At 58.6% G+C, this 17,598-nt stretch overlaps 1 protein-coding gene across 3 annotated transcripts in view; it reads right to left on the reverse strand.

The window, feature by feature from the left end:
- ITPR3 (inositol 1,4,5-trisphosphate receptor type 3) overlaps positions 1-17,598 on the reverse strand; it is a 66,620-nt gene that overhangs the window by 11,594 nt on the left and 37,428 nt on the right. For 2 of the 3 annotated variants that reach the window (XM_045834677.1, XM_045834687.1), the window contains exons 14-39: positions 17,304-17,445; positions 16,139-16,300; positions 15,203-15,375; positions 14,591-14,710; positions 13,987-14,169; positions 12,797-13,048; positions 12,566-12,710; positions 11,916-12,057; positions 11,015-11,214; positions 9,819-9,948; positions 9,474-9,531; positions 8,344-8,509; positions 7,273-7,437; positions 7,121-7,195; positions 6,597-6,722; positions 5,771-5,893; positions 5,487-5,687; positions 4,262-4,513; positions 3,869-3,994; positions 3,638-3,763; positions 2,227-2,347; positions 1,554-1,744; positions 833-981; positions 569-677; positions 377-467; positions 106-275 (exon numbers count right to left, since the gene is read on the reverse strand). In XM_045834677.1, coding sequence (XP_045690633.1) covers positions 106-275; positions 377-467; positions 569-677; positions 833-981; positions 1,554-1,744; positions 2,227-2,347; positions 3,638-3,763; positions 3,869-3,994; positions 4,262-4,513; positions 5,487-5,687; positions 5,771-5,893; positions 6,597-6,722; positions 7,121-7,195; positions 7,273-7,437; positions 8,344-8,509; positions 9,474-9,531; positions 9,819-9,948; positions 11,015-11,214; positions 11,916-12,057; positions 12,566-12,710; positions 12,797-13,048; positions 13,987-14,169; positions 14,591-14,710; positions 15,203-15,375; positions 16,139-16,300; positions 17,304-17,445 — 3,898 coding nt within the window. The remainder of the gene's footprint in view (positions 1-105; positions 276-376; positions 468-568; positions 678-832; positions 982-1,553; positions 1,745-2,226; positions 2,348-3,637; positions 3,764-3,868; positions 3,995-4,261; positions 4,514-5,486; positions 5,688-5,770; positions 5,894-6,596; positions 6,723-7,120; positions 7,196-7,272; positions 7,438-8,343; positions 8,510-9,473; positions 9,532-9,818; positions 9,949-11,014; positions 11,215-11,915; positions 12,058-12,565; positions 12,711-12,796; positions 13,049-13,986; positions 14,170-14,590; positions 14,711-15,202; positions 15,376-16,138; positions 16,301-17,303; positions 17,446-17,598) is intronic. The other variant, XM_045834682.1, reaches the window with a different exon arrangement.

The following is a 17,598-nucleotide window of genomic DNA, read 5'->3' on the forward strand; positions in this document are numbered from 1 at the left end:
CAAGACCCCATAAATAAGCAACTTGGCACACTGTCCTCCTCCCCAGTGGGGCTCACTGCCAAAGGGCGGTGAGCCCCTGGCACCCCACACCCGCCCACCCCACACCTGGATCTCGGTGTTGCCTCCATCCAGCAGGCGGATGGCCAGGCCGATGCTCTCCTGGAAGATCTTCTCGTTCTTGGTGCTGGTGATGAGGTCACACACTAACTTGGTGGCCCCCTCCTTGTCCAGCCGGCACTGGGTGGACGCGATTGCTGACCAGTCTTGGTCTAGGCCTGGAATGGGGAGACTTGCTTGAGGGGGAGCTAATGGGTGGGAGGGCCCAGGGCTGGGCAAACAGGCCACCCAGAGGCACAGCGGAGGCGGCAGCACTGACCGATGCCCATGGGGTCGGGAAGGTCCCCCCGAGAGCTGGACTTGCGGTGCTGGAGGTAGTTTTGCAGCAGCATCTTGCGTAGCTGGTTGCCCTGGGGGGAGGAGCAAGGCCCCGCAGTGTACTTCGTGCCTTTGAACCACTGGCTGGACAGTCCTGGCCCCTGCACCCTGCTGTGGGCTACCTGGCACTCACCCGGTCCCCGTACTTGGCCTTCTTGAGCAGCATCTGCTGCAGGGTCCGCAGCACCTTGACGCACAGCTTCTCCTCCGACGCCATGAGGTCCTGGGTGTGCTGGATCAGCCTGGCAGCAGGAAGAAGGGCACGCTGGGGCATCCCCAATGCCTCCATCCAGACACGGCCCCCGCCCCATCCTGGTCCCTGCCCGGCCCCGCCCTGTCTCAGGCTCCCGCCCTGTCTCAGGCTCCCGCCCCGCATCACCCCAGGCGTCCCCCTCACTTGGACAGGAAGCCCCCGCTCTCGCAGCGCTGGTAGGCCTCACTGCCCTCCAGGAAGAGCAGCTCGGGCAAGTGCAGGACGTCCACCAGCACAGATAGCTCCGCCTGCACCAGGGGCCTCAGGCGCTCCTCCAGGGCCGTGATGATGTCCTGTGGCGGGCCAGACTGGATCACCACCTCGCAAGATGCACACCCCCAGGCGCAAGAGATGATGGCAGCTTGACTGCCATTCCTATACCCCAACACTAAATAGCCCCACAGAATGACCTGCGCAGGTCTGGGGGTCCCGGGCCCACACAGCCACCCTGCACAAAGCATGACATCTGTCTGCTCCAGGGCCCATGGCTTGGGAGCGGCAGGCTGTCCTCTAGCCTGTGACTTTGGGCAAACCCCTTGCCCTCTCTGGGCTTGTCTTCTGACACATGGGGATAAGCCACCACGCCCTCTACCGGCCAATGAGACAGTGGCCACAGGTACATGGCACGCACAACAAGGTGCTGCCAGGACTGTGGGGTGTCCTAACCCTCTCGGAATGCCAGCGCCACTAGCGGATCCCCGGTTCTCCTGGCTCCCCTAGAATGACCTCTGCCCAGGCCTGCGCTTAGCAGCCCCCGAGGAGGGGCCGAGCAGCCCTTTCCCGGGAGTGTGGGCAGCACAGGAAGGGGTGCTCCTCAAGAACAGCCCTTCCACAGCCGCCCCTGTGCTGGACAGCCCACACCCACCTGCAGCTTCTCGATGATGTTCTTGTAGTCCCACTGGTTGGCAGCGGGGGTGACCCGAGGGAAGGTCCGCGTGGCCGCCTTGTAGTTGGTAGCGTTCCGCTGGGCGGCGGCCACAGAGCTGGCACCACTGCTGAGCAGCAAGCTAATGTGGGCGTCCAAGTCCATGGGCAGCGAGATGCCCCGGCCCTTGGCTGGTTGGGGAGAGGGTGGGGAGGCTCAGGCAGCCGGAGGGGCAGGCCCAGGGCTGCCACACTGGGGAACAAGGTGAACTACGCCGAGGCTCTGGGTGCAGGGAGCCCCATCCTGGCCGCACTTGGACTGAGGCACCCTCTTCTCCTTTTGGGGTAAAAAGAGGGAGTTTCTGCCTCTTCAATTTCATGCTGGATCCACCTTGACCCCTCTGCTTCCCCACTCTCCCTAAGGACCGGCAGTCCCCCCTCCTGCCTGAGGCCACGGGCCAGCACAGCACTCTCCTCCAGGGAACTGACTCAGGGGAGAAAAGAGCTTCTCAATTGCCAAGATGCCAGTTAGACACCAAGAAGGACTTACTGAGAAGTACCTGGGAGCAGAGGATGGGCGAGCTTAGGGGTAAATGTTTGCTGTGAGGCAGGTGTCCCTGTGGAGCAGGGCGAGGAGGGGTGGTGGGAGCCAGCCGGCGCCCCGGCACACTCACCCACCATGGCGAGGGTCCGGATGCAGGCCTCCACCGAGCCCTTGTGCTGCTGCTGCAGCCACGGACAGTCGAGCAGCCGCGCAGTGGACTGCAGCAGCTGTACCACGATCGTCTGGTGTGTCTGCGAGAAGGGACAGCTGCTGCAGCCCGGCCCGCCCTCCACCCTGGGCAGCGGCCCAGGGACCAGAGCCCACTGAGAAGGGCACGGGTGGAGGGGCAGCCTCCAACAGCTACCACATGCTCGGTGCCAGCTGGAAAAAGGTGCCCCTCTCTGTGCCCAACCCGCCAACTGTCCACAGCAGCCCTGGCAGAGCTCCCAAGGTCCAGCTCTGGGGCTTCCAGCTCTACTGCTGACATTGTCTTCCTTTAAAAGATTTTTAAATAAATTAATGTTATGGAAAAGTGATATATTTACATGGTTCAAAAACCAAAAGGTAGCCCTGGCTGGTGTGGCTCAGTAGATAGAGCACCAGCCTGTGAACCAAAGGGTCACCAGTTTGATTCCCAATTAGGGCACATGCCTGGGTTGCGGGCCAGGTCCCCAAAATGGGGTGTGCAAAAGGCAACCACACATAGATGTTTCTCTCCCTCTCTTTTTCTCTACCTTCCCCTCCCTAGAAATAAATAAAATCTTAAAAAAAAAAAAAGGCACACTTTAAGAAGTCTCACCCCTATCTTTGACCCCACCATCATTCTCCCACATTCTGCCCCTGGGGCGGATGAGAAGTAGGGAATGCTGATACAAATGACCAGAGTCCCACAGTCCCAAGGAGGTCCCAGGGCCCAAACACATGGGTATCAAAATAAACCCACCCTTGCTGTGAGGAAACCCACATTCTCCTGCTCTCTCTCAGCCACACTATCCCCCTTGTGCCCCCATCCCTCCACCTGTAGGCAGCCCCTTCCACTGGTTTCCTGCAGCAGGTGCGGCTCCTCGCCCAAGGGAACCTGGCTCTTTCATTCTGGGGCTTTGGGGCTGTAAAGTCTGATCATCGGCTGAGAGGCTGTGACCCCTTCAGTGAGTGGAGTCAGAGGCCCGCTCACCGGCCAGCCTGCCTGTTTCTGTCCTAGGGACACCGAGACCAACACTGAGCTTCTCTGTGTGCCACTCTCCCGATTTTGGTTTTGGCTCTGCTGTCCACTGTGGTGAGCATGCCCACCTTGACTTTGGTGAGCCAGTGCAGCCAGGCATCCCCGGCCACCCCAGACCCATCACACCAGGTGAACTTAGGAATTCCTGCTCTGTGGTACAGTACAGCTCCCACCTCTGTCCTGATCACAGAAACTGTGCAGTTAACTAATGCTCTTGTATGGCCTTCTGCAATGTCTTTATGCACGACCAGCAAATACGAACGTGCATTCTGATTTCCCCCCTTCCCTGTGCAAAGCTCTCAGGGACAGGAAAGCCCACCTGCAGGGAGGTGCTGTTCTCAGAAAATGGGGAGCTGAAGAAGGCGTTGACGGTGTCCAGCACGACGGTCAGCACATACTTCTCCAGGGTGGGGTCAGCCCCGCGTTTCTCCCGCTTACTGCAGACCTGGGGCAGGACAGACAGATGCCTGGGGCTGTCGTCCAGCACACAGGCCCCTCCACAGCCACCCCTGGAAGGCTTCCTGGGCCACCAGCCACCACAGGGACGGACCCGAGCCATGTCCAGGGTGAAGTTCTCAAAGAGTGTCCAGATGTGGTTGCTAGTGTAGATCTCCTTCATCTCCACCTCCGTGTCCACGTAGCAGTGGTTCACGAAGTTCACATAGGCCATTTTCACCTGGAAGGCCAGGCGGGAGGTCAGGGGCACACACAGGGCCCCCCACCCACCCAGGCTCTGTCTCTGCACTCCACCGAACCCCCAGTCTCCCCCTTGTTTTCTGCCCACAGCCCCACCACCCTCCCAAGCCCCATCCACTGCCACACCTCCCTCCCCTCCCAGGGCAGAAAGGCTGCTCAGCCTGCATCAAGCACCCATCCCCCACAGCCTTCCTCCATATGCAGCCACTTCTCCCAGCCCCACTGTCCCCACATGGACACAGCCCACCTCAGTGATGCAGTCCTCATGTGTCACCACGGACACCACGTCCTCCAGGGGCAGCAGGGAGGTGCACTTGATCTCAGTGTAGACGTTCTTGCCCTCGGCGCAGGCGGCCAGCAGGTCCACCAGGGAGATGTGGTACATGAGGGGGCTGTGGTCCTCCACGCCCTCCCGGGCAGCCTTCATCATGTCCAGCAGGTGGGCCAGCGAGGCCTTGTCATTGTAGAACACGACCACGTCGTCGCCTGCGTTGGTCAGCTGCAGGCAGGAGGGGACACGTGTCGGGCCCCTCGGCCAAGCAGGCCCTGGGCCCCACCCCTCCTGCGCTTCCCAGGGAGAGAGTGGGACTCTGACCCCTGCCCTCACCCGACACTCAGGAGACCCTCCCCTACCTGAGTTTTTGGGGTTTCCCGGCCCTCAGGGCCCTCTGCCATCAGAGACACCAAACCCCAGACCCAGAAAGTACCCCTTCTTCCACTAGGAAAAGAAGTCCCACTTGGGCTTGTCTCAGAGGCACCTCCTCCAAGGAGCCCTTTCCAATCCTAGCTCCACCCAGCTGACCCCCTCCCTCCTGTGTTCCCACAGTGTGTAATTTGAACCATCAAGGGGCACCAGGGCATCTCCTCCTGTCAGCGACTGTGCTGTCCACATAACATGGCAGCAGTGAGCAGCCAGCATGGCACAGCGCTTCCAGCCCACGGCGCGTCGTTTGTGAGCCCCTCGCCTCACGTCAGTGCTGGCTCCTTCCTCTCCTGCCCGCCCCGTGCTGCGAGCCGCCCAGGCAGAGACCGCCTTTGCTCCAAATGAAACTCAGCCCCCACCCTTCATGCCTTCGGTCATCAGGTGTTTACTGAGCACCTACTATGTGCCACATGCCGGGGGCTTGGCAATGAGCACAAAGAATATGGTCCCTATATCCCCCACCCCCAAGCTTACACTCGACTGACTTCCCCGGGTACACAAGGTTGTCAGCACCAGGCAGGTACTTTTAAATCAGTGACAATAAATGATAAATGAAGGATAAAGGATAAATGATAAATGATAAAATGCATGTCTGAGTTCTTCCAGGCCCTTGTCTGAGTTCTGTTAGGCTGCAGCCCCTCCACAGCCCAGTACTCCTTCCGTGGCCCGCTAACTCTGGGCCTGGCCGCCCAGGTTCTGTGTCCTGCCACCCAAGGCCCCCTCTGTGGCCACCACCCGAGTCCCATGAGACTCCCGGCCCCGCCCTCACCTCAGTCATGATCATGTCCTGGCACTTCTTGACGTACTTGCCCTCGGCCTTGATGACGGTGTGCAGGAAGTCCAGGTACTGCACATGGCGCCCGTGGGTGGCCAGCAGGTGCACGAAGTGCTGCAGCACGGGCTCGCCGACCTCGGAGCAGAGCTGGTAGTTGTTCAGGAAGATGTGCTGCATGGTCTCTGCCTCCAGCAGCTGGGTAGCAGGCGTCCATCAGAGAGGGGGTCCGGGCCGCCCACCGGCCGCCCGCCCACCCCATGCCCCACACTACCCCTCACCCCTGGCGTGAGGAAGAGGTGCAGGTGCTTGTGCAGCAGGGCCTGGTTGCCGGGGTTCCCTGCACAGAACTTCTGCAGGAACTGGTGTGTGTAGCGTAGGATCTCCATCATCTTGGCATCACCCTGGGCACAGAGGGGAGAGGGTGCTGGGCTCCCCACAGGAAGCAAGGTGTGGGGGTGGATCAGGGCTTGGGTTCAAGGTAAAAGCTGCACCTCCAGGCCAGGATATGGAAGTGCAAGGGGCTGAGGGTCAGAGGACAAGATGAAGCTGGAGTGGGAGAGCACAGGTTAGGGGTCGGGGTCCTGCAAGCATTGGGATGATGTCAGGGTCAAGAGTCAGGGTGAAGATTGGGACATTTCAATACCAACCAAGGTCAGCCAAGGTGAGGTGTGAAAAGGTCAGAGGTTGAGATGAGGCTAAGTTTGGAATCAGAGGCCAGGTGAGGAACTAAAGTCAGGGGTCAGGATGAGGCCAGAGTTGACATTACAGGTCAGGGAGAGGCTGAGGGTCAACGGTTAAGACGAAGCTGAACCTATCAGGATTAGAGCACAGAAGAAGACAGAAGCTGGGGTCTGGGTCAAGAATCCGAGTACGGCTGGGGTCAAATACAGGTCCAAGTGGGTCAGGATGGCGGGCAGAGGATCAAAGGTTGAGATTGAGATACTAAGATTGTATTGAGGGGCCAGGGTGTGCCAGGGGACAGGTCAGGGCAAAAGGTCAGGGTGAGCATGGGTCAGGTCAGCATTAGGTATTAGTGGTTTGGGTGGAGTTCCGGTTCTGGGTGAGGCTGCTCTGGGCAGTCAGAGGTCAGCAGTCAGGGGTCACCTTGTCGTAGGGGATCTGCAGCAGGTCCAGCATGACCTTGTGGGCATCCATATTCTTGAGCAGCCGCTGCTGCTTCTTCCTCATCTGTTCCCCAACACCACACATCTTGTTCAGCCGCTCTAGGATCTGGGGGGACAGCGGTGAGCCCAGAGCTCCCTCCCTCCTTGTCAGGCTTCCCCTGCCCCCAGCCCCCCAGAGCCTGGCCCCAGCTCACACGGGGACAGGACGGGGGAAGGAGCCGAGGCCACTGAGTCAGATCTCCGTACCAAGGCAGGGGAAGCATGAAAAACCCAATTCCACCCGTGAAAGTAGAACAATATGACTGTGAAATGGAATTTCATTAAATTCCTTCAGCTCTAAAATAATTCCATCTGGACCTTGGCAGGGCTGTTTTCCACTTTCGGGGAAAGCTGGAAGATGTCTACTGCAAGGGCCAGTGGCCGGCAGAGCTGGGAGGAGGAAGAGGCCAGGCCCCGGACGCCTCTGGGCAGGCAGACCCAACCCTGACAACCCCCAGCACTCACGCCCTTGACGATCTGATAGTTCTCACTGCTCTTCTCCCCAGGTGGGGGCAGAAAGCTTTCCTCGTCCGTGGGCCGCTGGGGACACAGGGGGTTGGAGTCAGCCAGGCCCAGCCGCTCCCCAGGGCCCTCCCACTTCTCCACACCCCACACACCTCCTTCTTGTCTTTGGCAGTGCCTGCCTCCACCTCCTCGCCCTTGCCACTGCCCTTCTTGTCCACCCACAGCTCTGACTTCTCCACCATGGTCCGCAGCCGGTCCAACTCCGACTTGATCACCTTGTAGTTCTCCACATCCTGGGCTGAGATCAGCAGCTGCACCTGAAGGTGGAGGATGGGTTTGCCTGGGGAGACAGGCACGCGAGGACCACTGCCTCAGAGAGTCCCAGAGCCTGTTCTGCTCAGGCCTCTGCTCCTGGCATCTCCACTCCACCATTCCTCTGCACTGAGTCAAATCCAGCTCAATGTTTATAAGTCCAGCACCTCCAGGAAACCCTCTGTCATGGCTGTAGCCCTCCTTGCACTCCCTGCCATGAGCTGCCTCATCACCTGGCTTCAGTCACTCACTGCCTCGTGTCACATGCTGCTATGGCCTGTCACTTGTTCACTCGGACCCTAACCAGGGCAAGGAAGGGCAGAACATTCTGGCACCACTGAGAGCTGGCTGAAAGAGGGGCCTGGACCCCGACTCCCTCGCCCTGCCGCTCTGTAAGACAGCAGTGAGCAGTAACCACGTGGTCAGGGCTGCTGCAGGAACTCCACAGATGCAAGTGCAATGCTCAGTGCCTGGTACACAGCAAGCCCTTGTTAAATTCCAGTCTGATTTCACAGGGAGCCACCAAGACCACATGACATCACAATAACAAAAGCCTAGCGAGGACTGACTGCATGCCAGGCATGATTTGAAGCACTTAGCAGAGATGCAAGGGATAGAGCTTGCAAACTGTCAAGGGTTGTCCACATCATAAGAAATGAGAAGTCTTGAGCTAGAATGCAAAGAGATAAAAGTACCCAAGACTTGGCCCTCACCTCTAAAGAGCTCAGCAAGGCCAAGAACCCCAAATGTGCTGTGAGTGTGAGCTCCTCCTCCATCACTGCGAACTCCCAATGCCCAGTGCAGGCCAGTGTGTGGCCAGGGCAGCCCGCCTGCTCGGTGGAGGGGCCAGGTGATGCTCAGGCCTCCCTCCCCACTCCCCAAGGGCCAGGGTGCTGAGGCGGGGGCAGCACCTGCTTGAAGGTGTGCATGGCTTCCTGGCGCTGGCTGAAGTGCTTGAAGAGCAGCTGCAGGGCCCCCGAGACCAGTGGCGCGTAGTCGTGCATGGTGAGGTGGATGAGCACTCGCAGGAACATGCGGCCACCCTCGTCGTCCACCTCCAGCATGCTGCTCGTCTTCCTGCGGCACCGGGGCGGGCGAGGATGCTGCACTCTCTGACACCCACTCAGCAGACCCAGCCTCCAGTGTGACATGTACTAAAACTACTGACGTTTTCTCACCAGTTTATAAATAGCCCGGCCTTGAGCTCCCGAAGTGACCACCACACCCCCTCGGGTCCCACAGGACTCCCCTTGATTAAGCAACTGAAGCAAAGATTCAAGAGGACTCATGGACAGAGCTGGGGCCATGAACACGTAGGAGAAAGAGCTACATCTTTATTTTTATCAGCCTCTAACCAAAATGTAGCACTTTCTTCAATGAGAAAAAATTAGCAGTACCTGTGACACTGAAACATCACAGATGTTTTCACATCACTTTAGAGTCGTTACAGAAATTGTGAAACACTGTTTACACCCATCACTACTTCAAAGTCATGGTACTAATCACACCCTGGCACAACTTGTTACTTAACGTGCTAATAAACAGTCACTCCAAATTTGTTTTCTTCAATATTTTGGTAACTGTATCTCAAGCCACAGGTTTCCTTTGTAACTTTACGTAATTTATGTTCTGAATTTTAAAATGCCATCTCAGAAGGGGTCCAAAGCCCTCACCTGAGGCAAGGGCGTGCCACAGAAGTGATGAGCCCCCAGCTCCTGGCCCTCTCCCCACTCCAGCCCTCTGAAGAGCAGGCCGCACGTGCCCAAGGAGGGGGTGGGGGACATCCTTCCAGCCACCTGGCCAAGTCTTGATGCACAGAGGCACAAACGCCCTGCATGGAAGCTGGGGAATGGCCACAGTGTCTCTGGAGCCCAAGTGTCCCCTACATCACTGGACAAGGGAGGTTCAGAGCACATAGCTGGGGAATGACAGAGGCAGAGGCCAGCCCAGCCTCGGGAAATGCGGGCCATCCTGAGGAGGTCTCAAGCCTGTGTTGGTACCAGCTACCCAACCCCACACACAGCCCCACCTCAACCCTTACCCCACTCCAAACATGGCCTCTGCCTGCTCCCCGATGCGATCCAGGTTCATGTTGGCAGCTGTGGGGAGCAAGATGGGCAGATGGGCACAAGGACCTTGGGCAGATCCTTGCCCCTCCATGGGCCTCAGTTTCCCCATTTAGGAAATGAAGGGAATGATTCCTGCCCTTCCCCTCTCACTATGGCAACTAAGTGAGACAATGGAGAAGAAAGGCCTTTGCAGGCTGGGAAACAGGGAAGGAAGCCCAACTGTCCCCCCAGCCTCCTCCACGGCTACTGTACCCCCAGGTGAGTCAGCCTCAGCCTCAGCCTCAGGCAGGGTGAAGGCAGGGGGGCGGGGGGCTCACTGGTGGAGTCGAAGGCAGGAGCTGTGCCGTCGGCCCCACTGTCCTGCATGGGAAACACCTCCACAAACTCCTTCTTGAAGACGGACAGCAGGTAGGAGATGCGGTAATCCAGGCGGACGTTGAGGATGAACTGGAAAAGGGGGGGATGGGGTGAGGACGGGTCTGAAGACAGGAAACCAGTCCTGCCCCTGCGGGGGTGGGGGTGGCGACAGGTACCCCGCAGGAGCTCCGGCATTCAGCACAGCTCTTTGGGGTACTCCGGGACATCATAACCAAAACATCCAAGACCCTTCTCCCCGGGGAGGTCTAGGGTGCCCTCCCCCAGCTCCTGTACCTCCTCTCAGAATGAGGCGAGACCACTCCCCACGAAGATCACTAGCCCCTTTCTCAGGCTGGACGCTGATAGGAAAGGGAAGCTCCCCAGATCCAAAGGCTCAGGCTTACCCTCCCATCCTGTCCTGCCTAATGGATCCTAAGGCTCCCAGGGGTGGGAGGGAAGAAACCGAGGGCTGTGCAGACTGTGAGGCCATTGTGGGTCAGAAGCAAGGACACAGGGTTTGCACACACCCTTGACTGGCCTGCATCCTCATGGGGCACAGAGCCTCTGACCACACCCAGGACTCAGACCTGGAACCCCAGGCCTGGGAATGGGTCAGAAGCCCCCTCCTCTGGCGGAAGTCACTGCAGCAAGGCAAAAGCAAGGGTCCTCATCCCTCCTCAAGACCCTACCAGCCCCTTTCCCAAGAGTTGCTGGGGGACTCAGAAGAGACCCAAAAGAGGAAAGACTGCATCTGCCTTGCCAGGAAAACGGCTCTCAGATCCCTAGCTCTGCTTCAAAGTCTGTGTGTCCATGAGAAAGCCCCCTCCCCTGTCCCTCTCCTCACCTGGACAGTGGGGGAATGGAGCCAGAATCACCAGCAGGGCTTGTCACAGCACAGACTGGGCCCCGCCTCCAGTGTTTGCTGCCCGTAAGTGCGGGGCAGGGCCCACCAACATGCACGTCTAAGCCCGAGGAGAGGCTGACGCTGCCGGTCAGAGGGCCCCACACTGGGAACCGCTGGACTGAACTGCCAGCCACTGCGGAGCCTCCAGCCCCAAAGACTGCGGTCTCAAAGAACCCCCCACCCAAGCTTCCCACGTCCGCCCCACTCTCCCGCCCTGTCCCCAACACCCCACCGTGCTCCTGGCCCAGCCACCTGCAGGATTTCCAGGATCTTCAGCTTGGTCTCCATCACCACAATGTCTTCATTCTCCTCAAACTTGTTTCTGTCCAGCGGCTCGGCGGCCCCGGCATCGGCCGGCAGGCTGGGGCCACCGAAGACAGACTGCTTGCGGTTCAGGACCATGGTGGACATCATGTGGCCCACGCCCTGGATGGACCGCCGCACGTTCTTGCCTGAGGAGGGAGAGCAGGGGTGGGGGTCACAGCAGGTGCACAGCAGGGCCCCCAGTCTGACCCTGTCCTCCTCAGCTGCAGGGCACAGCCACGCTCAGGGACAAGGCTAACCCAGGAAGGTTTTCTGGGGATGGTGAGCTTTCAGCCAAACCTGGGAAAAGGGGGGGCCAGGGCAAAGGTGAAGTGTGTGGGGAAAGCAGTGAGATTTCTCACGTGGGACATCATGACAGCCGCTACAGAGCATGGGGTGCTGAGGGGACACTGGGTGAGAGCACTGAAAGCCAGGTGTCAGTCTCTACACACTTTTTGTTTAGACAAGCTGATGCCACCTAGAGGTGTCCCGAAGAGCAGGGCTGTGGCTCCACCCCTCAGGCTGCCCCCTCTTCCTCCTCACACTCCCCAGTGGTAGGACTATGTCTCCCCTTCAAACCAGGAGCTCCCCAGGCAGGGCCTGTGTCTCCCCTCCTCCCTCCTCCCTCCCTCAAGACAAAGCTGCATTGGAAGACATCTCTCCCAGACCCTGGGGTCTCCATGGCACCTGGGTAGGGGGCTTCAGCCTAGGCTGAAGGGGATTGGGCCAAAAGACACCCTCTCACAGCAGAGCCAGGAGGCAGGCTGCACAGGGGGGTGATCAGAGAGCACAAAGAGGTGAGGGAGAAACTGAGGGGGCGTGGTGGATGGCCCCGGCAGCAAAGCCTCACCACCTGAGTCCTCGTAGGCCTGCAGCATGGCCGGGGGACCCTGCACGCAGTCAATGATGCTGAGCAGCGTGCGTGTGAGCCGCAGCAGCTCGCTGAAGCTGTAGAAGCCGAAGTAGATGAGATTGTGCGCCAGGCTGACCACCTGCGGAGAAGGGGCGGGGCTGGGTAAGAGTGGGCGTGGCAAAAGCGAGACAGGAGGGGCCTCATGACAGGCGGGCCACTGCAGAAACCAGGGCTAAGAAGGTGTAATGAGGGTAAGGTTCCTCTAAGACAGTGGGGCTGTGTGGACATGGAACCGAGGGTCCCAGACAAGGACTGCCTGTCCCTAGTGGGTTACTGAGGAAGAGAGGCCTGCAAAGGAGGCTACTGTGGAGGAGATGGAACAGAAATTCGGAAAGAGGGGGGTGGCTCCCAGCAGTGGCCTGTGACCTACTGGGGGGGCAGGGGGCAGATGTGGTGAGAGGACAAGGGGGAGACGGAGCTCTCCAGGGTCGGGGGAGAAGCCTCCTTCTCAGCGAGTCTCAGCAGCCTACCCCCCTGCACTGGCTGCAGCGACTGGGCGAAGTGAGGTCCTGGACCCCGCCCCCGACCCCAGGGAGCATCTGAAGCCCAGTGAGGGAGCAAGCTGGAGCCCCACGAGTCCCACGCACCTCATAGGTGAGCTTGTTCTTGTCCTCATTGGCAAAAGGCACAGCCTCGCTGACCACATTGTTGAGGTAGTCTTCCACGAACTCCATAGTGCTGGCAAATTTGTTCTTCTTGTCATCTCGGGTGGCGTTGAGGTTGGAATCATAGCTGGGGGTGGGGGCAGTGAGGCGTGAGAATCCCTGGGACCCTCCCACCTCGGCCTTGCCCGACCGACCCTCCCCCACCCCTCTTACTCCTTGATGGTGATGGCTGTGGGGATCTCAGTCCAGAGGCGGGCAAACTTGACAGGTGTGACCAGCTCCTGGGGGTCACGGTCCACGTGTACGTGCAGCATCAGGTGGCAGAAGGAGGCACGCAGGTCAAAGGGCAGCATCTCGTCCGCCATGCACAGGAAGATCAGGTCAACACCCAGCTGCTGGGAGATCTCGTGGATGGCCAGGTACTGCCGGTCCAGGCACATGCGGGCAAAGAGCTTCAGCTGGTACCTTCGGAGCAGGGAGGATGGTGAGGACCTGGCAGGTGAGCTACCAAGAGCTATTAGCACAGCCTGAGCTTGTTGAGCAGTCAAGAAAGTGGCAAAGGGACTCAGGCTAAACTGCATAGGCCACTGTCACAGAAAGGACACAATTCTGAGTAAGAGAGATAAAAGGAAAAGCAGTCTAGATTTATGAGTATTTGCAAATTTCTCCCAACTTGCTAAGGATGAAAGTGCTTTCTGGCATAGCCAGGGTAGGTCTTCGTGGGAAGACAGGTGGCTGAGGGGAAAGTAGGGACGAGAAAAGGAGAGTGCAATGAGGGGAGCCGGCCGCAGGCAGGAGTGAGGGCAGGACCGGGAGACTAGGGGTGGGGGTGGAGGGGCCGGGGAGATGCGGGCTGTGAGCAGCTCTGTTCTGCGCCCGGTGACGTCACGCCCTCCGCTTCCAGCGCAGCCCCGCATTCCCTGCCACGGGCTCCAGAGCCAGAACCGCGGCTCACCACTCACAGCTCTGTAACCTCCGACCGGTTCCTTTATCTGCCTGCGCCTGTCTGTCCACCTTCACACAGGGCCATGACAGTCCCTACCTCTCAGGGTTGTTGAGGCTTAAGTGCGTGATGGGGTGAAGGGCTTTGAACAGTGCCTGGTATACAGTGAACGTTTGATAAGTGTTATGGAGCATTCTTGTTTGTGAAATATGTGTGTGGAGACAGGTTTGGGTCTGCTTCAGGCCTGTCACTGAGCTAAGCCTGGCCTCAAGGCCACCCAGTGCTCCTCGGCCCCAGGGTTATCCTTCAGGGAGCCTCCCTGGTGAAGGCTGTGCTGCGGGCAGGCGGAGGCCGGAGCACCACTGAGGCTGCAAAGCTCATAGCTCAGCAGGGACTGGCTGAAGCTCCTGAGAAGGCCACAGGGCACAGAAGCACTGGGGGGGAGGGCAGGGCAGGGCACCTGTAGTAGCTGAGCACGTTCTCATCGTGGGCATTGCCGGCCCGCGCCTCCTGGGCCAGCTGCCTCACACTCTTCTCGTGGTGCTCATTATTCTTGTCGGTCCAAGTGAGCCACACTTCCTCCTCTGAGTACTCGATGGTCAGGTACTCGTGGGCCTGGGCCATCTCCTTCACCGGCCGAAGCCTGCAGACCAAGGCCACCCGTCACAGGCAGCAGGGCCAGGGCAGAACTCCAGGCCCAGAGCCCTCCCAAGCATGCCCGGCCACATCATCCTGACCTCCCGGAGCTTGACGGAGAGCCAGTCAGACTCCTGTGCTGCCTCCCCTGGGGACCCAACGTGCAGCTCGGGACCCCAAAGAAACCACGAGCTTCTCGAGGGCTGGGGGCCTTGGCTACTTCTCCTGTGCCCCCTCCTCCCCGACCCCATGCCAGTACAGGGCTAGGCACATAGCAAGTACTGGGTACATATCTGAGGAGAGTGTGGGTGCCAATTCTATCCTGAACCCAGATGGGGCCCAAGCTCTGAGGCAGCTGGGGAGCCAGGCAGGGTGCAAGCCCGGTTGTAGGACACTGGGCGTGGGCGGGAGACATCACGCCTGCTCACTCGGTCTGGATGAGAATGTCACTGTTCTTGGGGTCCAGCACACACTTGCAGATGAGCTCCTGGGTGACGGGGATGGCGATGTGGTTGGACACACACAGGTCAGATAGGTAGTCCAGGAACCTGGGGTGGTGACAGCAGGAGTAAGGGAGGGACCTCAAGAGGCTGGCCCGGAGGACGGAGCCCACCCTCCCCTTCCCCACCTGGCTGCTACAGGCTTCCTCCCCAAAGCTTGGAGATGGGCTGTCAGGGACAGCCAGGGGCACCACCCTGGGGAGCAGGGAGGCTAGGCAGGGTTCAGGGGACCAGGATAAAGGAGGCACAGGGACAGGAGTAATATTCAAAATATTTAACAACTGATTCAATACCGGCACTGACTTTGCAACCAGAGGATGGTCTGAGGGCCTCGGACCACCCCAGGCAGCAACCCTCTTGCAGCCAGATTGGGCCCAATTTGGGAGGGCTCTGGGAGAGGCTGGGGAGGCCAGGGCCTCATAAAGGAGGCAATTTACCAACAGAGGCAGATGTCAGTATTTTAACAACCAGCAAAGGCTGACTTTCTGCCCTGGGCCGGGTGGAGGCAGTGGGTGCAGCAGGGAAGGACGGCAGGCCCACCTGGGCTCCCGGTTCTTGCGCACCAGGCTGACAAAGGTCTCCACCTCGGTCTTAGTGATGTGCTTCTCCAGGAGCTTCCGGTTGTTGTGCAGCAGGGCGGTGATGGTGTCCTCGGCCAGGATGTCGTAGCCGATCTGGGACTGCATCATCCCAAACTGCTTGGCGATGTGCTCCTGCGGGGCGGACCCGCTGGCATCAGGGGGTGTGGCTCTCCTCCAGACCCCCGGCACTGGGGGGGGACCCGGCCCTAGAAAGGTGGGGGTCCCGGACAGGAAGCCCACATTGGGCAGAAGAGGGTGTTGTACGGTATAGCTACTCAGTGCACGGTCTGTCTCCTTGCCAGAGTGAAACCTCCACGAGGAGGGACCTCACCTGTCTGGCAGAACTGGCTACATAATTTGTGGGGCCCAGTGCCAAATTAAACAGCAGGACCCCTGTTCAAAAATTAAGAATTTCAAGACAGCGCCCTGGCTGGTGTGGCTCAGCGGATTGAGCTCTGGCCTGTGAACTGAAAGGCTGGGGTTCGATTCCTAGTCAGGGCACATGCTTGGGTTGCGGGCCAGGTCCCCACTTGGGAGCATGCAAGACGCAGTCAATCGACCTTTCCCTCCCTCTCTTCCTCCCTTCTCCTCTCTCTAACAAATAAGTAAAATCTTTTTTTAAAGAAGAAAAGTGGGGTTGGTTTCGACTGTTAAAAAATAAGAGTTTCAGGCAGCAAGAGCACTAAAGCCAGCACCAGGCCCTCCGAACAGGGCCAGGTCACGTGCCCACAGAGCCGCCCCGTCACAGCCCAGGCCTGATGCAGTGCCCAGCACACAGTGTATGCCTCAGCAAGTATGTGCTGAGTGAAGGAAAGGGACAGCGAGGGAGTGAGCAAGCCAGCCAGCGGTGCAGGGGCATTGGAGGGCTCGAGCCAGCACGGAGGGCGGCGGGCACCTGGTTTTTGCGGTAGTCCTCCTGGGAATGCCGCAGCACCCGGTAGCACAGACGGAACATGTGCTGGTAGGGGCCGTTCTTCTGGTCCGACAGCTCCTCCAGCCGCACCAGGGGACCCTCACCCCCCTTGTCGCAGAAGGGAGCCTTCAGAATGCCAAAGATCTGGGGGAGCAGGCAGAGTGAGGAGGGGCACCTCACACCTGCCTGCACCCCTAATTATCCCAGGAACCCTAACCCCCAAATTGACCCTGCCCCAAAGCCACTCCACATTTACAGGAAGATGATTCTCAGCCCACCCACCACCAGCCCCAGTTCCGGCCCTCACTCTCTCCTCCTGGCCTCAGCCCGCCCCGCGCCCATGAGCATTCTAGCCCCAGTTCTGACCCTGGGCCCGGCTCACTGCCTGCATGGGGGGCTGAGGCGAAGGGAGAAGGCAGGCCAGGCCAGGGCCTAAAAGACCAGACATAGGCCTATCTCATTTTTTTTAAAATGTAATTATAAACATTTTAAAAGATCAGGGTAAATAACTGTTCTTAGCATAGAGACCAAAGAGACAGAACTGAATGGAGTGAGGAAACCTTAGTTGGATATCCTGGTTTAGAAAACAAAACAAAACACCAAAAACCAAAAAAACCTCACAGGCTTTAAAGACATTTTGGGAAAAAAAATTTGTTACGGATTTGGTATTACTGCTAATTTTCTTAGGTGTTATAACAGCATTGTGTCCTTTCTCAGGAGGTGCACACTGAAAATTTTAGGGGTGAGGTGCACTGATTTCGAAATTCATGCATGGAGAATGGACGTTGGGGGAATGGACGTGGGGAAGAAGGACATGGGGGGATGGACATGGCGGGGAAAGACGTGGGAAGAAGTGGTTAAAGCATCATCCCAATACGCCAAGGTTATAGGTTTGATCCCCAGTCAGGGCACATACAAGAAACCACCAATGAGTGCATAAATAAGTGGAACAACAAATTGATGTTTCTCTCTCTCAAACTAATAAATAAAATGAAAAAATAAAAGGGGGTAATGAGAAACTGCAGGGAGACTGCAGCTCAACTGGAGACGGGCAATGGCAGATTCGTGGTAAAAAGGCCGTGTTTCCTGTCACCCAGCCCTGCCCCCAACGCCTGCTGCTGCAGGTCCCACGCGTGGTCACCGCCACCTGCTTAAGGATATTCTGCTCCCTCATCAGCTTCTGCCTTTCCCGGTTGGGCTTGGCCACCATGATGTCCAGGACATTCTGCCCATTGTTGGGAACGTCGCTGACAAAGAACACCAGGTCCTCCAGCAGCTGGATGACAAACCTTCACAAAAGGATATGAGAGGGGACAAACGTGAGGTGCCGACCCTGTGAGAGCTCCCCGGACCCACCCATCTTGTGCCCTCTGCCCTACCTCCATGGGCAACCAGCCCTTCCCCAAACACAGCTCTCCAAAGCACAGAGCCTGTCGCTGGCC

The sequence above is a fragment of the Phyllostomus hastatus genome, unplaced genomic scaffold (genome assembly GCF_019186645.2).
Source record: "Phyllostomus hastatus isolate PE091 unplaced genomic scaffold, TTU_PhHast_1.1 phas_contig_1048, whole genome shotgun sequence".
NCBI lineage: Eukaryota > Metazoa > Chordata > Mammalia > Chiroptera > Phyllostomidae > Phyllostomus > Phyllostomus hastatus.